Source organism: Muntiacus reevesi, chromosome 9, assembly GCF_963930625.1.
Source record: "Muntiacus reevesi chromosome 9, mMunRee1.1, whole genome shotgun sequence".
NCBI classification, from domain to species: domain Eukaryota; kingdom Metazoa; phylum Chordata; class Mammalia; order Artiodactyla; family Cervidae; genus Muntiacus; species Muntiacus reevesi.
The window spans coordinates 30,232,224-30,259,816 of record NC_089257.1 but is presented as its reverse complement, the minus strand read 5'-3'; the positions used below and the strand labels follow the sequence as shown (position 1 = coordinate 30,259,816).

The 27,593-nt window shown below is 40.9% G+C and overlaps 1 protein-coding gene across 2 annotated transcripts in view; it reads right to left on the bottom strand.

The window, feature by feature from the left end:
* MPPED2 (metallophosphoesterase domain containing 2) overlaps window positions 1-27,593 on the bottom strand; it is a 201,587-nt gene that overhangs the window by 92,076 nt on the left and 81,918 nt on the right. For both annotated transcript variants that reach the window (XM_065944243.1, XM_065944244.1), the window contains exon 4: window positions 5,969-6,194. In XM_065944243.1, coding sequence (XP_065800315.1) covers window positions 5,969-6,194 — 226 coding nt within the window. The remainder of the gene's footprint in view (window positions 1-5,968; window positions 6,195-27,593) is intronic.

The window sequence follows — 27,593 nt, the reverse complement described above, 5'->3', positions numbered from 1 at the left end:
CAAATACTCAGTCTTGAGCTTCTTTGTCAAATGAAGGCAACACCATCATGACATACTAGCACTTGCAAAAGCTGGCTCTTGTTAATAATTATTAATACACACCCTTTGCATTTTAATTGTTTAGAATTTTTTAAAATTTTAACTATTTAGAATTGTTGCAAAGCCCAACTGAACACATATGAAAGTTCCCTAAGTGAAATATACCATCCAAATATGTTTCTTATCATGTTGGCTATTTGAGTTGGTCTCTCAGAATTTTCAGGTAAAAATTTAAATCATGCCCAATACCGATATTAAGCATAAATGATTGCCCAAGAACACATACGTGTCTCCTTCCGCATTCACTATACAACCAATAAAAGCACATGACAGGTTTTAAAGGTTTGGACTCAGCGGGCAGAGAGGTACGAGTTGGATCCAACATCCCAAACTCTCATACACCAGCTTCTGCCATGGTATTTACTGACAGGGCCTCTGATGGGAGGTAGGAAGCCAGGGGACTGGTGTTGCTTTCTCCTTTTCCAAATAAACAAGGCGGTTGTTAAACCAGAAGTGAATCTGATCCCGTGCAGCTTTAAGAGCAAGTCCGCTGCATTCTGAAGCAGGCGAAAATGTAAACAGAGCCCGAAACTCTAGACCAGGGCAAATCCGCCATAGGTTTCAGAATGGGAGAGTCCTCGGGCCCAGGGCCAAGAAAAATGAAATGCTAGCCTGGGCCTTTAAACAGAACCGTGCAGAAGCAGAGTGCATATTTGTTTAACACACATACACAGACCTTCCTCTGTGCCAAGACCTTCCTGAACCCTCCTGAATAAAAGCTGGAATCCTTGAGACTGTGGTACAGAAACAATATTGTTCCTACATCGCTGTTCTTTAGCATCCATGGACATTCCTCTTGAATGTAGAGATGTTTCTTTCTTTTCGGCCCTAGTTAATTACAAAGTATGACTATGAAAATAAAATAAATGAGCCCATTCCACTCATCCCCGTATCTGAATTCTATCATATGAGTTGCCCATTGGTTTTCTAATCCTCTCACTCAATATCTGCTGTTAATTTGTTCACTATTGCCAGAACTTGAAGACTGTCAGCAAAATACATGATGCATCCCAAAACTTATAATTGGAAACAAAAACATCTGAAGCTCTTCAGACAGGGTGAAGTACCACGGGGCTGATCAGAACAAGGAAATGGGAGCAACCTTGTAGCTGTTTGTGTGCAAACACAATTATGTATAAATGCGGCAGAGAGTTGAATCAACACTTAACTCCCACTTTGAAAAACACTGAGAAAATTACATTTAAAGGCATGGACGAACTCAACATATTGATGATCCAAAATGAGGGGGAGAGAAGAAAGGAGAAAATATATCCTGCTCAAACTTCCTTTGAAAACGCAGCTTGATGGGCTTTCTCTTGCTGTTTCAACCATTTTAGAATTTCGCTGCCTGGGACTCCATCTAATTTTCTGGCTGCAGAAGTTCAGGCACTTCCTCCACAGTTACTAAATCTGACAAATTACACCTGGGCCTACTCTAACATGAAAAAGTGTGCTCTTTGTTCCTGACCCTTGGTCAGCATAGAGATCAAATTCCTGGACGTTGGAAAGCCCCACTCATTTTCATTAAAAGCCACGGGAGACTAGCTCTGCATTTCTGTTCAGGAGGGGAACGAGGTACATTGCCGAACAATACCACGGCCATGCTCAGGTCAGAGCAAGATGGACTTCTTACTCTTTGCAGCTTTGCTACTGATCCGTTTGTACCCAGATTTTTTTCTTTTTTTTCCTACATAAGCATGTTGGTAGCAAAAGAACAACTGAAATTTAAAAAGAAAAAAGAAGAGGCTAGTCAACTTTTAAATATCAAGTCCCACGAGTGAATTTATTGAAATCTGCTTGCACTAAAATGCTGGCTACAGATCCAGTAACCAAAAATACAAAGATGACTTCAAAACGCCACCTCTCCTCCACCCTGGCCAGGCCAGCAGGGAGTGAGTGAATTAGCACAGTGGCTGATAGCTGACAGATGAGAATTTTGTCTCCTCTGATCAGCATTTGGAAAAGACACACAAGAGCTGAAAGTGACCATAAGAGATTAGGAACCATCTCGGTGGCAAAGAACCACAGAGGGATATAAGAAATCTACGAGCTTTGCTGAACAAGAGTAGAGTCCTCGGCAGATCTAACCACCAGGCCACACAATACCTTCTTCTGTCCCCCAGAGAAAGAGAGAGAGAAAAAGGTAATAGGAGAAATTAAGAAAAGCTTTAACTGCACTGTTAGTCCTGTGACAATACATCACGCCTGATTCCTTTCTTTAAGACTACTAGAAAAATGATGAGGTGAAGGAATATATACAGAAGCCACAGAATCCGACAGAAGGCCTCCCGAGCCAGGTTCCCACCACCCACCCTCCCACCTCCTCTTGGGAACTAGTCAACTCTTGCCTTCCTTCCAAGGAAACACCTTTCTTCCAGGACAAGGCACCCTATTTACTTCTTCAGTGTAGGTCACTGCATTTTCCCAGACCCATCAAATCACAGCCAAACCCTCTTCCTTGCAGATGTAATAAGTACCACAGTGCACTCCAATTGCAAACACCCACGTGGGCTCAGGATTGTTTTAAGCTGTTTTCCACATACAAATTCCTCCTAAATTATAAGTCAGGAGACACTGCGTTAATTCTCTCTGGTCTTTAGGAAGCTTTCAGCGGTGCTACAAGTTATAAGCATGGAATGAATATGAACTAATATACCTTGTTTAAAGCAAAACTGAGTCACAATTCACATTTTGTAAATGAGTTAATAGCTCTCTCCCTGGTCAGATGGCAACTACTTTTGAGAAATCTGTGACATGATGGAAATCCTTAGTATCAAGGTTCTCATTTTGATTTGTTTTTAAATTAAAACCAATAGCAATATCAGCAAATCAGAACTTAATATTTTCTCTGGAAAAGTCATTGGGAAAGAATGGAAATCAAACTTAAATCAGTTCTAACTTACAAAACAGACTCACAGACTTAGAGGATGAACTTATGGTTACCAGGGGGAGGGACAGTTAGGGAGTTTGGGATGGATATACACACACTGCTATATCTAAAATGGATAACCAACAAGGTCTTAGTATATACAGCACATGGAACTCTGCTCGATGTCATGTGCCAAACTGGATGGAAGGGTAGTTTGGAGGAGAAAAGATATATGTATAGCTGAATCCCTTTGCTGTCCAGGTAAAACTATCACAACACTGCTAATTGGCTATATTCTAACATAAAATAAAAAGTTAAAAAAATTCTTAAATCAGTTCACATTATTTTGGGGTTGGAATAGCTGATGGGTTACTAAGCAGCCATCCACCTACTTGTGAATCCCAGGGATGGAAACATCTTTTTTGCTGACAGGATAAAAGTAACAGCTCTGATATAAATCCCCCCAAATTTGCTTCCAATCAAATTCTTAATAATGAAAGAGGCTAAAAATTGTACAAAACATTAAAATAATCAAGCATGTCCACAAATACATGCTCTTTGAATATTCTAATTTGGGTGACTACTGAAGTGAGTGGCATCATAGAGAAAGTGGGGCAGACCTCATTGCCTTGGTTTTACAAAGTAGCTAACAGATTTGTCACGCAGTCACCAGAGGCTGAACTAAGGTTAGACCCCACTGCATCTGACTCTGAGAGTGACCGTCTTTGTACAAAGGTGGACGAAGGACAAAGTAGATTGGAAACACCAACCCCACTAGGCCAGTAACAGCTAGCACTTATCAAGTGCTTATTCTTACATCAGAAAGCCTTCTGCATGCTATGGACGCATTAACTCACTCACGACAACCATGAGAGAAAAGTAAAATTGCTATTTCCCACTTTAGAGATGAGAAAACAGAGACATGGAGGTGTTCAGCGAAAAGTGCAAGTCCAAACGTTGAATAAGCGGTGGAAATGGGAAATCTGTTGTCCCTGCACAGAAACACTGATGTAAGCATTCCTAAATCAACGTTCAGATTACAGCAGTTCTGGGAATATTAATTTTAACCAAAAAAATCTTCAGTGAGATCCGAACTGAGTTGGACATGACTGAACGACTAACATTCTTCCTGTATCCACTAATCAGTCCTTCTGGATACTAACTAGTAAAGCTAGAAAAAAAAAATTACAGGAAATGTCTCAACTTTCTATTCTACAGAGGACAATCCAAACTGTTGAGTAGGGGTGTGTGGATGCCCAGTCCTGTCTGACTCTTTGTGACCCCATGGACTGTAGCCCACCAGGCTCCCCTGTCCATGGAATTTTCCAGGCAAGAATACTGGAATGGAATGCCATTTTCTACTCCAGGGGATCTTTCCCACTCAGGGATAGAACTTGCATCTCTTATGTCTCCTGCATAGGCAGGCAGATTCTTTACAACTGCGCCACCAGGGAAGCCCTGGGAAGTTGAGTGAGGTGGTCAATCTGAATTCACTCTGTCCTTTTCCAGCCTTATTCACAACTCCTAGGGCATGACCAGGATACTCTTCTAGGTTGCGTAAGTAAAGGCCAATTTTTGTACTCTGTATACACATAGGGCTCTCAAAAAGTAAGAAAGCAAATAAATAAAAATCCCAGACCCCTATGCAATTGATTTTCTGATCTAACACTCCAATTTTAAAGATGCAAAAACTGGCTCTAGAACCTAAGTGACTTGCTTAAGTTCACATAAATACTTAGTAGCAGAGCTAAGGCCTGAAAAGTGGTAATTATTAATATTGCTCTAAGCAAACCACCAGACATTCTTAATTCATTGCAAACATCAGCCAATTTAATCCTCACCATAACCCTCTAAAGTAGGTATTATTTTCACCATCTTAGAGATGCAGAAATTGAGGCTCATCCTCTATAAGTTAACCTCTTCAAAACCAGACAACTGCCAGTTGACAAAGCCAAGATCAACACGCTTCCTTATCTGGTCCCAAAGAATATGTACCAGCTTCAACTTTTCTAGAGCTGAGAACTGCAGTACCAAGAATTCTAGAACTGAGCTCTTAACCTATAACTTGCAAACTCTCTGGGGATTATTCTTGCGTGTGTGTGTGTGAGTGTGTGTGTGTGTGTGTGTGTGTGTGTGTGTGTGTGTGTGTGTGTGTGTGTGTGTGTGTGTGTGTGTGTGTGTGTGTATTAGTTGCTCAGTCCTGTCCGACTCTGCGACCTCACAGATTCCTCTGTCCATGGAATTCGTGTGTGTGTGTGTGTGTGTGTGTGTGAGTGTGTGTGTGTGTGTGTGTGTGTGTGTGTGTGTGTGTGTGTGTGTGTATTAGTTGCTCAGTCCTGTCCGACTCTGCGACCTCACAGATTCCTCTGTCCATGGAATTCTCCAGGCAAGGATACTGGAGTGGGTTGCCATTCCCTTCTCTAATCAGTCTTGCTTGGGGAGCTTTAAAAACACCGGTCACTGGGCTCCACCTCAAGAAGGAGAATCAGCATCTTGGTGGGGGTGGGGTGGGGTGGGGGGTGGGTATGGCTTCAAAATCTGTATTTCTTCAGAGTTGATCAGGTGATTCTCATGTGTAGCAAGATTTGAGAAACTCTAAGCAAGATATTTCATGAGTGTTTCCAAAGTAAAACATAAGGAGGAAATGAATCACCTAAGGCTGATGGAATGTTCAGAGTGGCTGAATCTGCGTGAAGGGTAACACGGTGACCTTCCCCTAAATTTTTCTGTGTCCCACCAATACACGTGCAGCCCCAGTCACACAAACAGACTTTGCATCTACTGTACCAAAGCTCTGCCCTTACTGATCTTGCCTAAAGAAATCTGCATTACAACGAACAATTCACAGCAGTGCCAAAATTCATGTTCTGTTGGAAATACAACATAAAGGTTTCATTTCACCTTGATTGTTTTGGGTTAAGACATTTAAGCTGGCACCATGCTTTCTCAGAGTTGAGCTAAAAGAAAAAGGAGGGGAAGACTGCTGGAATGAACACTTACCAAGGTGCACCATATATCCTGAATCCCTTCACTGTTACCTCCGAGTCTTGTAAGTAAATACTGTTCGTCAGGAGGGACTGAACGTTGTCAAAGTCCTCTGGTTTCAATTTGGACACAGAGGGGAAACGGTAGTAGTCCTGTTTAACAAGGTCTGCCATGAATTCCTTATCAAATGTCAGTTCATGATTCCCAGCAATCACTATTTTATATTCATATGGCAGGTTTCCTGAAATACAAAAAAAGAACACCAATTAGCACATTCATTTCCCATCACGAAAGTACAAGAGCCAAGACTGCCTGATTACCAGACAGTATCCCCAAATGAAATAGCTCACACATCCCTTTATATTTCCATGGGAACCAAAATTTATGACTCCTCCTTTATGCTAACAAAAATGACAATAAACGGGAGACAGGAAGCTGCTCAGAAGCTAAAAAGCTACTAAGGAGACATTAAGTTTTCTAGTTCCATTTCCCTTTTCTGTTTGCTACAGATTCACTGTGATAAATCCATACTGTGATCCATACTTCAGAGTCATCCAGCAAAAAGTACTTTAGTCATAAGCCTTAAAAAAGGTCTAGATTTGGCTCTAATCCTTAAAAAATAAGCTGACCAATTGTTCCGAACAACTCCGTTCACTTACTGCTAGATTTTTAGTATCACCTTAGTACAAAAGACAGGGCATACATATTTCACAATTTGCATAAATCAAAGGAAGCACAGAGTACAATTTTGTATGGCAAGTTAAAGTTTACCTTTTGGTTTGTGAGTAAAAAGATTAATAATGACCCCCTGATTAGAAGGTTAACTTTCCTCCCATTGGGATGGGAAAAGAAACTGTAAAGCTTAACCCTCTTTTAATATTTATGGTGTGGAAATGTGAGTTCGCCTTGCGTGCTTTTTATGCAAAAGTTTCCCGATCAAAATGAGATAATTCTGGGAAGAAGAATGAAAGCTATAAAGGAAAACCCAAACACCAGACTTCTGCATAGATTTATAATGTTTGAATAAAGTGCAGATCATACATATTAATAACTCATCGTGATGCTATAAGAACCAAAATCCAAAGGGAGATAGTGCCCGGCAGCTGTCCCCATCCTGAAATTAATGCCCTTTTCTCTTCTTTGTCATTACGTTTCCCCCAAGCCTCACCACTGGGCAGCTGCTCATTTTATTTTACTTCATTTTTATTTTGAGGAGGAAAAGGGTGGGAAGACAGTGCCTATAATTCCAGCTTCCTGAGACTCCCGGGTCCAATGCAAAATTAATGTTTCCTGCTATTCCAGGAAGAATGAAAGTTACCACTAGCAGGAATTGGATATATTTGTTGTAAGAATTCATCCTTACCAGCAAGCCAGAGTCAATGAATCAATTAATGAAGCTTACAGTTGGAGACAGAATTATATTTGGGGGGGAGGGCAAGTTTTTGCCATAGGTCCAGTTGGATTTCACCAATGCAAATTGTAAACAGTATTAAAATCGGATACACAGAATGTGGGCTAATGGGGAGACTTATGAGAGAGATGAAAACAGGCAGAAAATAATACTGCAGGAAGATAAAATGGTGGCTAAGTATCAATGGATATCCTTGACTACTGGCCCACAGAGCTGTGTGACATGCCTTTGGCCTCAGTTATTCAAAAGGCTGCAGTGAAGAGCTCCGAAAAAATAGGAAGCCTCTCTCAAGGACATCCCTGGTGGCCCAGTGGTTAAGAATCTGCTTGCCAATGCAGGAGACATGGGTTCGATCCCTGGTCCGTAGGATTACACATGTAATGGGGCTACTAAGCCCATGTGCCACAACCACTGAAGTCCGAACGCCCTAGAGTTGGTGTCCACAATAAGAGAAGTCACCACAATGAGAAGCCCACCCACTGCAAACTGGAGAGTAGACTCCACTCACTGCAACCAGAGAAAGCCCACGAAGAGCAATGAAAACCCAACACAGCCAGTAAGTAAATAAATAGACTAAAAAAAGAAAGAAACTTCTCTTTATCATATTCAGAGCTTATAATCTGCACTAGCATAAGGCAATAAGATTGTGATGTATGTTGCAAGTTACTCGGATAAAATGATGATATTTTGCACAATTCCCTACACTTAAAATACAGATAAAAGATGTATTTAGGAATCTGAAAACTCCCAGCACTGTACATGATAGAAATTTCTGAGATGCCCCATTACTTCAACACCATAGCTCTGTGACCCCACTGGCCCAATACTACCTCCCCGGACCCACCTTCCTCCCAAGGCTGGAACAGTCTGAAATGTTTTCCTGGACAGTGATCTGCTCCAAGGCAGGTCCTACCTGGCTGAATCTTTGAGCAACTCTTTGTACGAGTCATGCTTTAGCTGCCAGTTCTCCTTTAATGATTCATGATGATGGACTCACTCTGTCTTTATGCACCACTGCTCTTGCAAGAGGCCTTGGCTTCTTGCTTTTTTCATTTTAGAGCATTGCTTCAGGGATGGGATGGGTGAGGCTGGGAAACTAGGCGACCTGAAGGAAGTACTTTTCTCCCCTTCAGATCAGTGAAAGAAAAAAAAATAAAACTGCTGCAAAGTAAATCTTTCCCAGGAAGACAGGCCTCTTCAGTATCGTTTAAATCACATTTTGGAGACTCAGCATAAAGAACTAGCCACCAAAATGAACAGCCGTGGAAATCGTCATGATATTTACACACTGCCAACAAACTCATCTCTTTCTGAGAATCCAATAGTAGTTTCCAACTTCCATCCTCTGTTACCTGTGTTATGAGATTGTCTGACATGTTTTCTTTTTTGCTGGACTGACCTTTCATCTGTAATCTGCCAACCTTTATGTTTTATATGAAAAGTGTAAGCAGGGCAGCTGACAAATCTCCTGTTACTTGATGGCATTTTCTTTTTTTTTTTTTCAGACTAGATTAATTTGGAAGGCTCTGCAGGCAAGCTCCAACCTTCTTGGTATTCAAATAGCATGATTTTAAAATTGTCAGACAAAGAGGTGCCTGCCTTTATCCATTTTATTCAGATCAGGTCATCGAAGTTGACCTGATCTGAATAAAAAACCAAGGCCATATGCAGATATTCTAATGTGGAAAAAGTCTTGCTTTGAATGACCTAAAGAATTCTACCCACTAACCAGTTCTATCTTCCCCCAGACATGGTATATGTTTTATTGGTAAGATACGAGATGGTTTTAGGCAAAATAGAGATGAACTTCTGACAGAATGTCAAGTAGCTTTGCATGTTCTAAAAGGCACGTTTGAAAAAATACACCAATGCAAGTAATGATATGTGGCTTCATTTTTCTACCATCTTTTCTATTTTCATTTTTCTATTTTTGTGTATAAAATAGGAGATAGTTTAAAGAAAACTATTGAGCAAATAACCATATAGATAATTCAAAGATTTGGCAAAGCATTGACTACCAAGTGAATGAATGAAATTTGGGAAACTAGCCCATCTATCAGTTCAGTTTAGATCTACAGATCATAAGACAACAAGTTCTTGGAGTCAGCAATTAAGTCTTATTCAAAACTGTGTCTCCTGTGGTATCTGTATTAACTCACTACATCATATAAACAGATGCTCACTTAAAAACTAAAGGATAGCTGAAGTAAGCTAGGTCTCCACTGCTACTCCACAATTCTAATTATTCTACACTCTTGCCACTGTCTATTCCCTAAGCAGCCGTCATAGAACTTCCAGGTTCCAGGCTCCATTTGACTCCCCACTTAGCTTACAATACACATCTTCTAGCCCCAAGGCAGGCTCTTTTTATTTCCCAATTGCTCCTTTACATCATCTCATCTTTTTAATAACTGACCTCAATGCTTTTCTTGTCACTGGCACTTTAATTTTTCAGACATCTCTCTATACTGTTTTGGATGTCTTTATTATATTTCTCCCGATTAGTAAGTTTAAGTTTACTCACCCCAAGAAGATAAAAACAAGAAGCTCTTCACACACACACCCCCCACACACATCTCAAATGCAATCCTAAACCATCCCTGGAATTATTTCTTCTTTGAGATGCGTCTTCATTTTTAAACTTCTGGAAAGAGGCTTCTAGAAGTTTGCAGCTGGGGAGGTCAAATTCAGCTCAGAGATGTATTATAGTTGGCCCTCAACTGTTTTATTTTCTTAGTTGAACTAACATGTAGAAATCTGGAGGTATCACACTAAAAATTCAGGGTTTCTGGCTTCTTTTGGAAGATAAAAAATCAGGCAATTCTGACCTTCAGTCTATTGCAGACCTCCTCACTCTGTTACTTCTCACTCCTGGCCTACTTATCAGGACTGTGTGCCCTGATGGGCTAACCTACTACTAGAATCAGCAACTGAGACATAAATGGTTACCCAGAATTTACCCAATGTTGGACCTCCCTGCTGGCCCACAGGTTAAGACTCCACCTGCCAATGCAGGAGACGTGTGTTTGATCCCTGGTCTGGGAAGATCCCAAAAGCTAAGGAGCAACAACTAAGCCCAGATGCCAAACTACTGAAGCCCCTGTGCCGAACGCCCGCGCACCGCAACGAAGAGAAGCCGCCACTCACCGCAACTGGGGAGTCTGCACGCAGCAGCACAGACCCAGAGCAGCCAAAAGTAAATAAATGAATGCAACCTAAAAAAACAACAATTTACCCAACGCAACCTCCCTTTGTTTCTGCACTCAACCAAAAGCTTCCCTGAATGTCAATAATTACCTCCTAAAAACCAAAGCCGAGGTTTTCCCTCCATCTTCATCTCCAAGGATCACACGGCAGTGACATCTCTGTCCGATAAAGTATCTTTTCCCTAGATTAGTGATGCTGGACTCTGCCTTCTCCTCCTCCCTCTCCAGGGTACCCCTTCCTCGCTTCTTTCTCAGTTCCTTGTGCCTCTCATCTCATTCTCAGCTGACTTCCTACATTTCTGTTCTTTATCGTTACTTCTATGAATATTATTTAGTATTTTTTTACTGCATTGTCACATTTCTACTCTTTACGATTAAATTTTTAAGTCTTATTACAAATTACACCGTGGCAGCAGCAGAGCAGAGACTCTGCAGGCTTCACCACCTATTAACTCTAAGACCCTGGACAGAGCTCTTATGTCCTCTAAGGTGTCTCAGAAAAACAAGGACAGTAACTGCACCCACCTCACAGGCTGCATTCAAGATAAAATGAGACAGAGCTTCTAAAGCACATGCATGGGATGGAGTAACTAATCAGTGCACATTAATTATTATTGTATTCCATTTGTTTAGTTTTTCCCTTTGCATCTGACTTATCTCCTCCTAGACGGTCCTTGAAGGCATGGATTGTGGCTTGTGGTTCCCTGTTTGACCCAAACTAGTTCAGTACCTTGGGCTTCCCAGGTGACTCAGTGGTAAAGAATCTGCCTGCCAATGCAAGAGATGCAGGAGACATTGATTCCTGGGTCGGGAAGATCCCCTGGAGGAGGAAATGGCAACCTACTCCAGTATTCTTGCTTGAAAAATCCCATGGACAGAGGAGCCCAGTGGGCTACAGTCTACGGCGTCGCAAAGAGTCGGACATGACTGAGCAACTGAGCACACAAATTCAATACTTTCCAAATGGCAGGCACATAAGAAGCATGTGTTCAACAAGTGAAGGAAGGACTGAATCCCTGCAAGACTCACCAGGAGCTTCCTATAAAGAATTTCAGGAATGGGCTTGTGATCTTGAGTCATGACAAGGTTTAGGCTGGTATCAGATTGTCCTCCAAGTTAAAGCCCTCCTGAATTGCTAAATCAATTAAAAGCAAACACACACAGATGGGAGCCAACTCTAATACTGAATCTGGCCTACCAGATGCAAGCTTCTGGAATCCTCTTTCCAGAAGTTTAGAAGTGAAATGAAGAAGCATCTTCAATTCAGTCTAGCCAAATAATCTCCAACACACTTTTTTTTTCCCATTTATTTTTATTAGTTGGAGGCTAATTACTTTAAAATATTGTAGTGGCTTTTGCCATACATTGACATGAATCAGCCATGGATTTACATGTGTCCCCCATCCCAATCCCCCCTCCCGCCTCCCTCCCCATCCCATCCCTCTGGGTCTTCCCAGTGCACCAGCCCTGAGCACTTGTCTCATGCATCCAACCTGGGCTGGCGATCTGTTTCACCCTTGATAGAATACTTGTTTCAATGCTATTCTCTCAGAACATCCCACCCTCGCCTTCTCCCACAGAGTCTAAAAGTCTGTTCTGTACATCTGTGTCTCTTTATCTGTTTTGCATATAGGGTTATCTTTACCATCTTTTTAAATTCCATATATATGTGTTAGTATACTGTATTGGTCTTTATCTTTCTGGCTTACTTCACTCTGTATAATGGGCTCCAGTTTCATCCATCTCATTAGAACTGATTCAAATGAATTCTTTTTAATGGCTGAGTAATATTCCATGGTGTATATGTACCATAGCTTCCTTATCCATTCATCTGCTGATGGGCATCTAGGTTGCTTCCATGTCCTGGCTATTATAAACAGTGCTGCGATGAACACTGGGGTGCACGTGTCTCTTTCAGATCTGGTTTCCTCAGTGTGTATGCCCAGAAGTGGGATTGCTGGGTCATATGGCAGTTCTATTTCCAGTTTTTTAAGGAATGGCTGCTATCCAAAAGTCTACAAGCAATAAATGCTGGAGAGAGTGTGGAGAAAAGGGAACCGTCTTACACTGTTGGTGGGAATGCAAACTAGTACAGCCACTATGGAGAACAGTGTGGAGATTCCTCCAACACACTTTTTAAACTGCAGTTTCTTCAAATATAAATGGGGGGGAGGGAAAAATAATCACACTACCCTTAAGGTTTGATGCACATTACATAATCTATTGCATGTAAAGGTGTGCACAGTTTATAACAATTCATCATCTTTCAACAGGCATTAGCTGTGCTCAAATTATTATTATAATGATTGCCCTTCCCAGTTGCCAACCAAGAAAATACTAGTTTGTCCACAAATTGGATCACCCTCTGGTCACATTGCACAATGTCACTATCTTCAAAGATAAGCACCTGAAGATGAAAAGGAAAACTTTGATTTTCCAAAGGCAGAAACTGACATGTTCCAATCTGTCCTTCAAGTTAACAAAAATATCACTAGAGTCATTAAGATGCCTGGATCTGGAGGTGATGGTGGGTGGACATATGAGACTTTCGACCTGTACACACTGCGAACCCAGCTGCCTCTGTCAAGATGTTTCTACTCCTGAAAATGTGTGCCCTTAACACATCACATATTTTCTTCTTCAATGACCCAGTTACCCATCTCTTCTAACATTTATTGACTGCCCCAAAATGGGCCAGGATCAGCCCCTCATTATCAAATGAATAGTATAACCTGTGATAGGTAACATCTTAGATACTATTGCTCCCCAGAGTGACTACTCATTTGGAATATCCTTAATATATTTTTAATAAAAATTTTATTGCAGTATATCTGATTTACAATTTTGTGTGAGTTTCAGGTCTATAGCAAAGTGATTCAGTGTTACACTATATTCATTCTTTTTCAGATTCTTTACACATATAGGTTATTACAGAATAGTGAGTAGAGTTCCCAGTGTTCTGCAGTAGGTCCTTGTTGGTTATCTATTTTATATGTAGTGGTGTGTGTATGTTAATCCCAACCTCCTAATTTATCCCTCCCCACAATGTTTCCCCTTTGGTAACCACAAGTTTCAAAATCAATGAATCTATTCAAAATCTATGAATCTACTAACACATATATGTGGAATCTAGAAAAATGGTACATACAATCTATTTGCAAAGCGGGAATGGAGACATAGAGATTAAATATACGGACACCAAGAGGGAAGAGGGGGTAGGATGCACTGGGAGATTGGGAATGACATATATACACTATTGATACTATATATAAAATAGATAACTAATGAGTACCTACTATGAACTCTACTCAATACTCTGTGGTGACCTAAATGGGAAGTAAATCCAAAAAAAAGAAGTGAGATATATGTGTGTGTGTGTGTGTGTGTGTGTATGTATATATATATATATTCATTTTGCTCTACAGTAGAAAATAATACAACATTGTAAAGCAACTGTACTCCAATAAAAATTTTAAAAAATGAGAAAACAAAAACAAAAAAAATGAATGTACACTGACAAAGGAATGGATACAGAAGATATAGTACATATATATAATGGAATATTACTCAGCCCTAAAAAGGACAAGATAATGCCTAACATCTTTCATAGACTCAGATAGGGTACTCTTCTATGAGGGTATGGAGAGGAACAGAAAAACTAAGATCTTCAGCTATACATACGTCTGGCAAAGCTGTAACAACTTTAAAGCAGATGCACAGTAGATTGTGTCAAGGTCAACCTCCTTTCCTTCCCAAACTCTGGGTATTTAATGTGTCACTGAAAGTGGCTCCCATGAATCACAGCACAAGAACCTAGAAGCATCCTCAGAAGAGCCTGAGTAATTTGAAAGTTGTGCTCCACAAAGCCTCCTTCAGGTGGAGCAGAGCAACTTGAAACACACAAGGGCAGAAGGAAGGGGACTCATGTCATGTTCGCCATGGCAGTGCTCCTTTCCTTTATTTTATGATTTAGTAAAAGATTTGCAGATATGCAGATGACACCACGCTTATGGCAGAAAGTGAAGAACTAAAGAGCCTCTTGATGAAAGTGAAAGAGGAGAGTGAAAAAGTTGGCTTAAAGCTCAACATTCAGAAAACTAAGATCATGGCATCTGGTCCCATCACTTCATGGCAAATAGATGGGGAAACAGTGGAAACAGTGGCTGACTTAATTTTTCTGGGCTCCAAAATCACTGCAGATGGTGATTGCAGCCATGAAATTAAAAGACGCTTACTCCTTGGAAGGAAAGTTATGACCAACTTAACATATTGAAAAGCAGAGACATTATTTTGTCAACAAAGGTCCATCTAGTCAAGGCTATGGTTTTTCTAGTAGTCATGTATGGATATGAGAGTTGGACTACATAGAAAGCTGAGTGCAGAAGAACTGATGCTTTTAAACTGTGGTGTTGGAGAAGACTCTTGAGAGTCCCTTGGACTGCAAGGAGATCCAACCAGTCCATCCTAAAGGAGATCAGTCCTGGGTCTTCACTGGAAGGACTGATGTTGAAGCTGAAACCAATGCTTTGGCCACCTGGTGAGAAGAGCTGACTCTCTTGAACAAACCCTGATGCTGGGAAACATCGAGGGCGGGAGGAGAAGGGGAAGACAGAGGATGAGATGGTTTGATGGCAATGGACTCAATGGACATGGGTTTGGGTGGACTCCGGGAGTTGGTGATGGACAGGGAGGCCTGGTGTGCTGCGGTTCATGGAGTCACAAAGAGTCGGACATGACTGAGCGACTGAACTGAACTGAAAAGATTTGATTTGAAGAAAGTTATCTCTGGCTTGGTTTCCCAGGTGGCTTAGTGGTAACGAATTATCCTGCCAAGCAGGAGACATAAGAGATGTGGGTTCAATCCCTGGGCCAGGAAGATCCCCTGGAAAAGGAAATGGCAACCCGCTCCAGTATTCTTGACTGGAGAATTCTAAGGACAGAGGAGTCTGGCAGGCTAAGTCTATAGGATCACAAAAGAGTCACACATGACTTAGCAATTAAATAACAACATCCCTGGGCTTAAAAACATTAAAAAGAAAAAAATCATAGATATATCTGATTCCATTTTACTAATGAAGACTGTGAGTACCAGGGAGGTGCTGTCATTTTCTAAGCAAGGTTCACAGGTCAGGCTGGTTCAAAAGTGGGACAGAAAAGCTCTTCGGTTCTCTTGCTAGTATTCTGTCAGGTGAGACCAAATTTTTAACTGCCTCATGGGGTTTGGCTCAAGACCTACCTCTTACATGAGTCCTCTTCAACCAACTCCTCCATCTACAGTGATCTTTTCTCTAGATCTAGGCAGCTATGATCTTTATGTTTGCATCATGAAATAGAACGCCCCATTCTACATGACCCTCTGCCTATGTCATGGATTTCTCCTCCAGGGGACATGAAGCCATGTCAGCCTCACACTATGACAACACACACACTGGCTCAATTCAGGCCATTTCCCAAATGCTACTGTAGCTGTGGGCATAATTTCTTATCTACTAGCTCCCCAAAGAATTTGGGCACCTACCAAGGAAAGGAAGGTCACAGACTTGAGAAGGGGAAAGAAACTCCTCTGGCCCATGTTTATGCAGGGTCGCAGAATTTAAAAACTTGTAGGCTGTATCATGAGAAATAAAATGAGACTCTGACAGGAGAACAGAAGCTCAAAGTAATAAACCAAAATGTCTACAGGGACCAGAGAAGTAAAACACAAATGTGAGTTGAACTGGTTAGAAGTCATAGAGAGTGGTGAAGACTAGGGCACACGTGCATCAGTATTTTAAAATAAACATATATAAGGACTTCCCTGGTGGTCCGGTGGTCAAGAATCCACCTTCCAATGCAAGGGATGTGGAATCAATCCTGGTCCAGGAACCAAGATCCCACATGCCGTGGAACAACTAAGCCCCAAAGCCCCAACTACAGAGCCCACGCTCTCCAAAGCTGCACTTGGCAACTACAGAGAAGCCCGCACGCTACAACAGATCCCCTGTGCCGCAACTAAGACCCAACGCAGCCAAAAATAAATATTTTAAAAGTTAAATAACATAAATATAAATAAGCACTGCTCTGGCCCAACAAGGTTCCTTGCCCCCCCCCCAACCAATAAAAACATTAATGTCCCTCAAAATTATCACATGACTGCAACTTTTTTTTTTTAAATCATTATAGAATGTGTTCCTCTTGACAACTCAAAGTTTCAGTCAGATCAAAATGCAAAGTTAATTCCAGAATACTTTGTTTTCTTGAGAATCTGCCTCCACCTACTAGGAGTTGGCTCCTGCCCCCAAACACTTCATTCTTCATGAATGGGAAGTATAGGGAAGAGAGACAACCAATATGGCCATCAGGTTGTGACTTACACCAAATACCACTTTCCTCATGCCCCATTTTTATCCGGGATCGCTTGTTTATTTCTGCTAAGAACCCAGGGGGCAAAAAAACCCCAAAATACGACAGTAGTTCTTTGTGAAGGAGACCATCCCAAAGCACCCCTGGGTAAAAGAAAACCTACTTATACAAAGATGACAAATAATTTCAAAATCTCTAACCTCTATGCCCACTCTCCTCAGTACTCCTAAATTCTAGACTTTGAAAATATGTGAGGAAACCAAAGTGAAAATATATGAGGAAACCAAAAATGTTTCTGGCATAACACTTACATTAAATAAAGCTCTCTACAAGAGGAAAACAAGACGACAAGTCAGAAGAACCTATAATGGCTCCCAGATGCCCAGGAAAATACAACCCACAAGGCACAACCTTCAGGCTTACCTTCCCTTGACAGTGTGCGAGGAAGAAAAGAAAACTAACTTTCTGAGATTAAAACGAATAAAACAGATATGTAGTCATGTTATCATGTTATCACTACTTCAGTCCTATTATCGTGGGAGTGTTTCCACACAAAAGAGGTATCTTGCAATTCAATCACATTGCTGAAATCTCTGGTCTGCGTGGGGCACTGCAGATGTTCCCTAATGCCAATGCTATAAAGGGACCTTGTTATATCCCCAAGGTGGATTAAAAAAGGCATTTTTTTTCCATTTAAAATTATTATTATATTTTAATATCATGACTCCAGCAGAGAGGGAACTGTTCAAACTCTTGAAGGTTCTTTATTCCACTGAGGACTAAATAAGAATAACTTTGGCTTGCAAACTGGTCGAGCAGAAAATTTTGCAGGAGGATGGAAGGGAAAAAAAAATAATACCAATGGCTATAATGATGGAAGAACTATGAGGCCGTGGGAAGGACTAAGGTGATGTGTCATTTAAATCCATTCCTTGTTTGGGAGTTTGGGCTTAGCAGATGCAAACTATTATACAGCGAATAGATAAACAACAAGGTCCTACTATTTATTCAGCATGGGTGACTGTATTCAATATCTTGTGATAAACTATAATGGAAAAGAATATGAAAAGGAATATATATTTATATGAAAGTGAAAGTGTTAGTCGCTCAGTCATGTCTGGCTCTTCGTGAGTCCAGGGACTGTAGCCTCCCAGGCTCCTCTGTCCATGGGATTTACCAGGCAAGAAAGAACACTGCAGTAGATTGCCATTCTCTTTCAGGGCTTCCCTGGGGGCTCAGTTGGTGAAGAATCCACCTGCCAAGTGGGAAACCCGGGTTCAATCCCTGGGTTGGGGAGATCCCCTGGAGAAGGGAACAGCTACCCACTCAGTATTCTGGCCTGGAGAATTCCACGGACTGTACAGTCCATGGGACTGCAAAGAACTGGGCACGACTGAGCAACTTTCATTTCACTTCACTTCACTTCCGACCCAGGAATGGAATCTGGGTCTCCTAATGTTGCAGGCAGATTCTTTACTGTCTGAGGGAAGCACACTTCACCAGGGAAGCATGCGTGCTAAGTTGCTTCGATCGTGTCCAACTCTTTGTGACCCTATGGACCATAGCACGCTAGGCTCCTCTGTCCATGGGATTCTCCAGGCAAGAATACTGGAACGGGTTTTCAGGCCCTCCTCCAGGGGGTCCTCCCAACCCAGGGATGGAACCTGCATTTCTATGTCTCCTGCATTGGCAGGTGGGTTCTTTACCACTAACAACACCTGGGAAACCCCATATGTGTGTGTGTGTATATATACAGATATGCATGTGTGTGCGCTAAGCCCCTTCAGTTATGTCTGACTCTGTGTGGCCTTATGAACTGTAGCCCGCCAGGCTCCTCTGTTCATGGGATTCTCCAGGCAAGAATACTGGAGTGGGTTGGCATGTCCTCCCCTGGGGGATCTTCCTGACCCAGGGATCGAACCCGGGTGTCCTGTATTGCAGGCAGATTCTTTACCATCTGAGCCACTAGGGAAGCTCCATATATATATGTATATATTCAGTTATATATACATATACATATATATGTATATATACAGTTATATATACATATACATATAACAGTTATATGTATATACACATACACATATATGTGTGTATATATACATATAGATGTTTGAGTATATATAACATATATATAAATAACTGAATCATTATGCCATACAGCAGAAATTAACACAACATTATAAACCAACTATATTGCAATAAATTAAAATTCCTTCCTAGGTGACTTCCGGGGGCTGAGAGCACAGAAAGGCTGGGTCTAGCCTGAAGGCAGGAACAGGGCTCTGAAGCTAGAAGCGGCCACAACCCATCTTTTCCTGCTGTGCTCCCAGCACCTAGAAAAATGCTTGGCACTTAGTCAGTGTCCACTGTCTATTCCCTAAACACAGGAACGGGCCTCCAGCACGCCCTCTCAGCTCCACGGTTTGCACTCACTTGCCTGGGTTGCAAAGCCACCAGAAACATTCAATCAGGGCAAGCTCCATCTCTGACCTCAGTCTGTCCCCCGTCAGGCTCCATTAATTTTCACAAGTCCTGACAGCTCTAACGTTAATACTCACACTTGCTGATGGAGCCACACAGCAGGTTCAGACTGCTACCTTCTCCTCTGAAACTCATGCATTAGGGTTTCTTCCATGCTTGCAATGGGAAACCAAGTCTAAGAAATATTAAACACAGAAAACTAGATTACAATAATGTCAGGGCTGAGCCGGAAACCCAGGAGAAAGTAAGGAATGCTGAGTGAATGCCCAGTGGTTTGCTGCAGGAATTAGGGCTAGCCTAAGAAGCCACAGTTGAAACACTCCCTCCTCTTCTTCAGCCTCCTCTGTAAAAACAACCACGAAGCAACAGGAGATGTTAGAAGCCTTAATCTACATAAAGGAGACAAAAGTTCATCCCTCATCCAGGAAAGAAGACCCTGCTCTGGACCCAAGTGGTTGCCAGTATATAGCACTGATGGCAGGTAACATAACTAGTAAGACATGTAAGCCACAAGGAGCAGGCCATTAGGACCCATAATTATTAGGAACCTGAAAACATCTCAGAGATTTGACCTTTTCTCAGCAGCAACTTGGTTCCACACATTCTTGTCTCAACCATAACCTTACTTTAACATAGCTTTCTGTGACTTAGACACACACAGAGAGAGACATTCTATTACCACAGGTAGTAAAAATGAATGACAACATCCTCCTTGTTTCCCAACTGCTTATCTCTAAGTTGCCGCCCAGCCCAACGCAGCACATTCTACATGTGAAGCCATAGTGGGAACTGTGCAAGGAAGCATGGCTCCAATTATACTTGACTATTAACCATCTGACTGGATCTCAGGAACCATGGGTACTCTCTTCATTGTTTATTTTGTCCAACCTCTTTCTTACAAATGACAGGCTTGGCTCGTTGAGAAAGACTGATATGCCATACAACAAATCTGATCTGAAACAATCAGACTATCTCCTAAAGGCTGTTCAAGCAACTTCCTCAAGTTTCAGAAAACTGAATCCAAATCAGAATTTCACTGGACAGTCGCAAGAAGAATTGGTGACGGTATTCTCAAGTCTCATCTCCACCAGCTGTGTGTATATTTATATCACTGGAGTATACTGGGATGTAGGAATAATAGCTTGATGGGCTTTGGAGTCAGACAGATTTGGGACTAAGCCTCCGTCACTTATTATCCGTGAAACTCAAAGCATGCAATTTAACGTTTATACTACTCATCAGAAAAAATAATGGTAACTGCACAACCTATATTACGAGTGGACATGCAGAATGAGTGAAACTGGTAAAGAACCTAATATAAAACTGACACATAAAGAACAATTATTATTATCATTATTTTTATCCTGTCTTTGGTCTGCACTGTAACTTCATTTGGGATAAGCGGTTCATCTCTTACTCTTACCACCTTGAAAGTGTATTCAATGAATATCTTTTATAAACTAATCTGTAATAAACTAGCGCTGACTGACAAAGTCTATGGTGAGCTGAAAAACAGTATATTGGGGTTTGATCCCTATAAAACTGTTAAGAAAACCAACTAAGGAAAAGGTGGTCCATCTAGCAGTGATTATAAAACAAGTAGTGATTATTCTCCTGAATAATTAGAGAACCAAATACAAATCCTATATGCCTGTCTTTTAAACCATTAAGTATGATGAAAAATCAAATTAAATAAAAGTAATGCTAGCATAAAGGCCATCTTCTTTAAAAGATAACTGTTTTAGAGCTTTTTAGATTCCCTTTGCACTACCCCACAAGTAGTAATAAAAAAAATTTTTTTGTAATAACTACTATTATTTTTGCATGCTGAAACAACGCTTCAGCAAGATGAAATGCAGAATTTCAGTGTGCAGTGATTCCAAGCGGCTGGTCCACAGAAGCCAGAACAGAGGGTTGACAGTGGAAATAAAATCTCTGCCTTAACAGCGCCACTGGGGCTAGATGAAAATGGTCTTCTAGAACTTGATTAAAACTAAATTGAAAAAGAACATATTTGGCTAATATTACATTAGACTAAAATATAGAAATAAACCCTAATACTCTTGAAATCTAATAAGAAAGAACCATCTCAATTTCCAAACTTTCAAAAGCATCTTCTTTAAATGCATCACAGATCAATTTACATGGTACTTTTGCCAACAAGCAAAACCAAATCACAGGTTCCAATCGGCTTATATTGGAAAGTGTGAGAGCAAATGCTAGAAAATGCAATTACTGCAAACAAACTCCATTTTCTCCCCTCTGAAGGGAATTTCAGAGAATATTTTATTGCCATCAAATAATATTTCTGAAGGCATCAATACACAATTCTATTTTCTTTTCAGAGTGCCCACTTGCTATACAATCTAATCCACTCAATGGAATATCATGAAATTTAGAAGAGTCTACAAAAAAAGATATTACCTTGCACATACATCCTATGTCAATTTTAACAATTTGCACTCTGGACAGGAAGCCGCATAAGAGCAAAATTTAGGATCCAATAAAATTGACTTTTTCCACTTTATAATTCAAAATTTTAATGAAGCCTACCAAGGGTGAAAATTCAAAAGAAATCTCTCAGGGAAGGTTATTTTGATCAACAGTGACAGTGATGAAATGGAAAGAATGGAGGTCACATTCATTTCCTCTTCCATTTCTGTTTCCTCCCCACGCCTCAACTGGTAAAATTTCCTACTAATAAGAACTCCAGATAATCAGTCTGGAAGTCTGAAGTCTCCTACTGATAAGGTTTTGGTTTCACTGAAATATTAGTTCCAACAGTCTCCGACCTCTTGGTGCAAGAGCCTTGGGGACTAATTTCACCAAGCTTCCCTGCTGGGATGAAGCACTATGAAGTAAGTAGTATGAATTCTCAGGAAGAAAAGATTTCTGGAAAGTCCATCATGGCCCCTGGGGCCCAAGGTTCCAAGGAGTGGAGCTGGAGGTCTATTTCACATTCTACATTTATGTTCTTTACCCATATGTGACGGTCTGTCCCTCACCCCTAATATTCATGTAGTGAAATCCCCAATGTGATGGTATTTGGAGGGGTAACTTCTGGAAAGTGATTAAATGATCATAAGAGTGGGGGTGGGACCCCATTAAAGGGATTAGCACCCTCATAAAAGAGAAGCCACAGAGCTCCCTTGCTCCTTGCATCATGTGAAGACACACAAAGAGGGCATTGTATATGAACCACAAAGAAGGCCCTCACAAGAACTCAACCATGTGGGTCCTTTGACTTTGGACTTGCCAGCCTCCTGAACTGTGCGAGGATTTCTGTTGTGTATAAGCCACTCAGTCCGTGGTATTTTGTTACGGCAGACTGAAGGGACTAAGACATTATAGCTTACTAGTTTATAGAGACCTAGAAAAGAGCCTCTTGTGAAGGTGGAAGAGGAGAGTGAAAAAGCTGGCTTAGAACTCAACATTCAAAAAACAAAGATCATGCCATCCGGTCCCATCACTTCATGGCAAATAGATGGGAAAACAATGGAAACAGCGACAGACTTTATTTTCTTGGGCTCCAAAACCACTGCAGATGGTGGCTGTAGCTAAGAAACTGAAAGACGTTTGCTCCTTGAAAGAAAAGTTATGACAAACCTAGACAGCATATTAAAAAGCAGAGACATTACTTTGCCAACAATGGTCCACACAGTCAAAGCTATGGTTTACTGATGTACTGGAAATAATGTGAGAGCTAGACAATAAAAAAGGTTGAGTGCCGAATAATTGATGCCTTCAAACTGCAGTGCTGGAGAAGACTCTTGAGAGTCCCTTAAACTGCAAAGAGATTAAACCAGTCAATCCTAAAAGAAATCAACCCTCGATATTCATTGGAAGGACTGATACTGAAGCTAAAGCTCCAATACTTTGGCCACCTGATGTGAAGAGCAGACCCACTGGAAAAGACCCTGATGCTGGGAAAGGCTGATGGCAGGAGGAGAAGAGGACAATGACTGAGGACAAGATGTTTGGATGGCATCACCGACTCAAAGGACATGAGTTTGAGCAAACTCCAGGAGAAAGTGAAGGACAGGGAAGCCTGGCGTGCTGCAGTCCCTGGGGTCACAAAGAGTTGGACACGACTGAGAGACTGAACGACTGAACAACAAGAGCTCTAGTCCTCAGCATCTTAAAAATAAAGGTCAAGAGACAAGTTTGCACTGTGTCTTCCTAAATCTGTTTTCTCATAAGTAGTATACTTAAAGCATAAGGTATTCTTAAAGCACTCCTTTAAGTAATTCAATTAAGTATTTTAAGGAATTCAGACAATCAGACCACAGTTGGAGAGCATGCTCTGTTTTGTTGAACATGTTAGAAGCAAGACAGTGAAATGGGGGGGAAAAAAGCACAGGTGGTCTTGTTCTAGGAGAGTCCCTATTACTGAACATTTGAAGTCAAGTGAATACACACACTTCTTTAGCCTTAAATTGTCAATATAAAAATACATGTCCATTTTTGTTTCTTATCACGCACAACCATGCCTTCCGACAAGGTGTTTGGATTTCCTCTTCCTTTTGGTTTGCTTCTTTTATGGCTGACTTGTGTTCCCCTAAAATTCATGTGAAGCCCTCTCCCAACCATACCTTAAGTATGAGACTGAAGATAGAGCCTTTAAAGAGGTAATTAAAACAAGACCGTAGTGGACTGCCCTGGCGGTCCAGTGGTTAAGCATCTGCACTTCCACTACAGGGAGCATGGGTTCAATTCCTGGTCGGGAACTAAGATTCCCACATGCCTCAGAGTGCAGCCTAAAGACAAACAAAAACATAATAGCCCCAAATGGGCACACTTCAAATGTCTATTAATGGGAGATACATAAACAAATTGGGATCTCCATAATACTGAATATTATTCTGCAATTAAAATAAGCTAAAAAACAAAAACAAAAAACAAAAACAAGACCATAGGATGGGCTCTAGTCCAATCTGACTGATGTCCTCATAAGAAAAAAACATGGACACACAGACAGGCACCAGGAATGTGTATGCCCTGAGGAAGACAGCTTTCTGAAAGTCAAGGAGAGAAGTCTCAGGAGATCTAAACCCACAGACACCTTGATCTCAGACATCTAGGCTTCTGATTGTGAGATAATAAATTTCTGTTGTTTAAGCCACTCAGTTGGTGGTATTTTGTTGACAGCCCTAACAAACTTACATGCCTTCTTAGAAGGCTTAATCCATCCTATACACTAAAAACTAAGGTGATCTTATTAGAATAGAAAACTGATAATATATATTCTTCCATTCACTTAGAAACTCGCCCATGTTAAAATTACCCTGGACTCCCAACTATTGGCTGCAGACAAAAGAGCTAAACTTCCTATGTGATGTGCAGAACTCTTCATGATCTGGCTGGCGCCCACGCCCACTGGCCACCCTTCCAACTCATATTTTGGGCTTTGAGCTTGCCAAGTACTTGCATTTCACAGAATGAAGAGCCTGTCTACAGGGTTCTCTTTCCTACTTGACTATGGACTTCAGCAAGGTCAGACTGTCTCTAGTCCTCTTTGCATTCCCAGTGGGTTTCAATAATTATTAACCAACTGAATGAATGAGCGAAGAAATAATTTTACTCTGGTTAAGAATAACATGAATATGAGTAGCTAGTATCTCAGTTTTGGATTCCAGATGACTTTAAAGTGTAACAAATCCTGTTTTTATTTTATCCCTAAGATAGCACCAATTAAATCTATCACAAGATATATTATTCATTTGTCATTGAGACACCAAATCTGGTCTTAAAAATCCATTATAAGCGGGTTTTTTGTTGGGGAAAGCAGATGGAAACAGACTGATCTGCACACAGTAAAGATTCAAATTTGTTGAGTGGGTGAGTAAATAAGAGGGTAAATAAATGAATGAATGCACTATATACTTCACACAAATAACATTTCAATTTAAAAGAGAAAGGAATTACTACTGTTGCAAAATTAACACTATACATTTAAAGATTTTCCAGCCTTTGTTCCCAGGACTAGGGTGCTAAGAGGAGATAATAGAGTAGTTAAAGCAATAACCATTTATTACTTGAGGAAGGTGCCTGTATTTCCTCTTCCCTGTATCCCTTCATGTGAACGTCTTCAGTCCTAGGCACTGTAGGCGAATCACTGCTGTTTTGACAGCTGGCTTTGCAAAGGCCACTCTTTAGGAATGAGTCTACTGACCAAGCCAAATAGGACATGTGTGTGCATCTTCTCAGGCCCCCAAATCACTGGGTCAGATGAAAGAATCCAAGCTAACATACTTGCAGGGCTGGCTTTTTCCTTTTGCTTCCAACAGAACATCAAGAGGCAGCAGGGTGATCCTGACCTTTTATCCTCTAATCCCAGACTCACTGAGATTCCAACCTAGGCAAGTCTTCTGAGATCAGTCATTCCTTCCATGGGACAAGAAAGAAAGACCCAGCAAGGCTAAATGACTCAGGTCACCCAGTGAGTTCCTGCAAGGTGAAACTCCTGATTTTGCAGACCAATCCTCTCTTCCTTCACCACATTATACAGTGATCGAGTCAGAGTTTTTGACTCAGAGATCACTTAAATTAGGAAATTCAAAAAACTGAGAGACTTCTCTGAAGGCTGTGTCTTCAATCATGAATCCTGATTAAATCAATCTGCCACTATTTGCAGGTACCAACCAGTAACCCTCCTGGGCATATGGCTACTAAGTTCTTCGTATCTCACAGACACTCAGGACTGCTCAGTTTATTGTTGGGATATTCTTTTCTGCTCTTTTCTAAACCTCTGCTATTATAGCTTAAGATCATTTTCTTTCATTTGACCCATAGAAGGAGTCTGTTTAGCGACCTTAACTGTGAGCTTAAATCAGAGAGCGACTTAATAGAAATGACAGCTCTGAATCCAACCACAATCCTTCCAAACTTTCCTTCAGTCTCTGACACTATTTCTGAAGCATCTTTAATGAAGTCCAACAGTAAACATCTTCCATGGAAGATCAGCATATACCGTGAGAAAACCATAACTGAAAAAGACACATGTACCCCAACGTTCTTCGCAGCACTAATAACAATAGCTAGTTCATGGGAGCAACCTAGATGTCCATCAACAGATGAATGGATAAAGAAAATGTGCTACATACACACAAGGAAATATTACTCAGTGATAAAAAAGAATGAATTTGAGTCAGTTCTAGTGAGGCGGATGAACCTAGGGCCTGTTATACAGAGTGAAGTAAGTCAGAAAGAGAAAAACAAATATAGTATATCAACACATATATTTGGAAAATGGTATTGATGAACCAGTTTGCAGGGAAGGAATGGAGACACAGATGTAGAGAACAGACTTATGGACACAGTAGGGGAGGGATAGAATGGGACGCATGGAGAAAGTGGCATCGACATATACACACTATCAGGTATAAGATGGACAGCTGGTGGGAAGTTGCTGTGTAGTGCAGGGACCCCAGTCTGGTACTCTGTGATGACCTAGAGGGATGGGATATGGGGAGGGGAGAGAGGCTAGGGAGGGAAGGGATGTATATACAATTATGGCTGATTCGTGTTGTTGTATGAGAGAAACCAACACAACATTGCAAAAATTTTTTAAATAAAACAAACAAAAATATCTTCTAACGGGGCAACATCATCATTTTTATTTATTTTTTCCCTTCAATAGTTAAGGAGTTATATTTGTTGACTCTCAGTCAATTCAGCACCCTTTTTTCATATCAAATACCAAAGTGGTTTCTCAAAGCTCTGAACAAAAGCTTTTCTAGATTGATATTTTTATAACACATAAGCTCATCTCAACCATGGTATTTCATGTCTGCCTGTCTCTGAAATACTAACATTTTCCATTAGGATTACTCTCTTCAGAGTAGGAGGTAAAAGCAGTATCATTGATCTTAAATGTTGATGATGGCAGTCAAATTTTTTTTGAAAAAAGCCTACTTTTTAAAAAATGAATTCTTTCAGAATGTTTGCGCCAGAAACTGGAGATGAGATACACTAGCAGGAAAAGACATTTTTGCAGGGTCTAACATAATTCCCCTTTTTGTACTGTTCATGTGGTTCTCACGACAAGAATATTAGAGTGGTTTGCCATTTCCCCCTCCAGTGGACTGGAGATCAAACCAGTCAATCCTAAAGGAAATCAACCCTGAATATTCACTGGAAGGATAGATGCTAAAGATGAAGTGCCAATACTTTGGCCACCTGATGCAAAGAACTGACT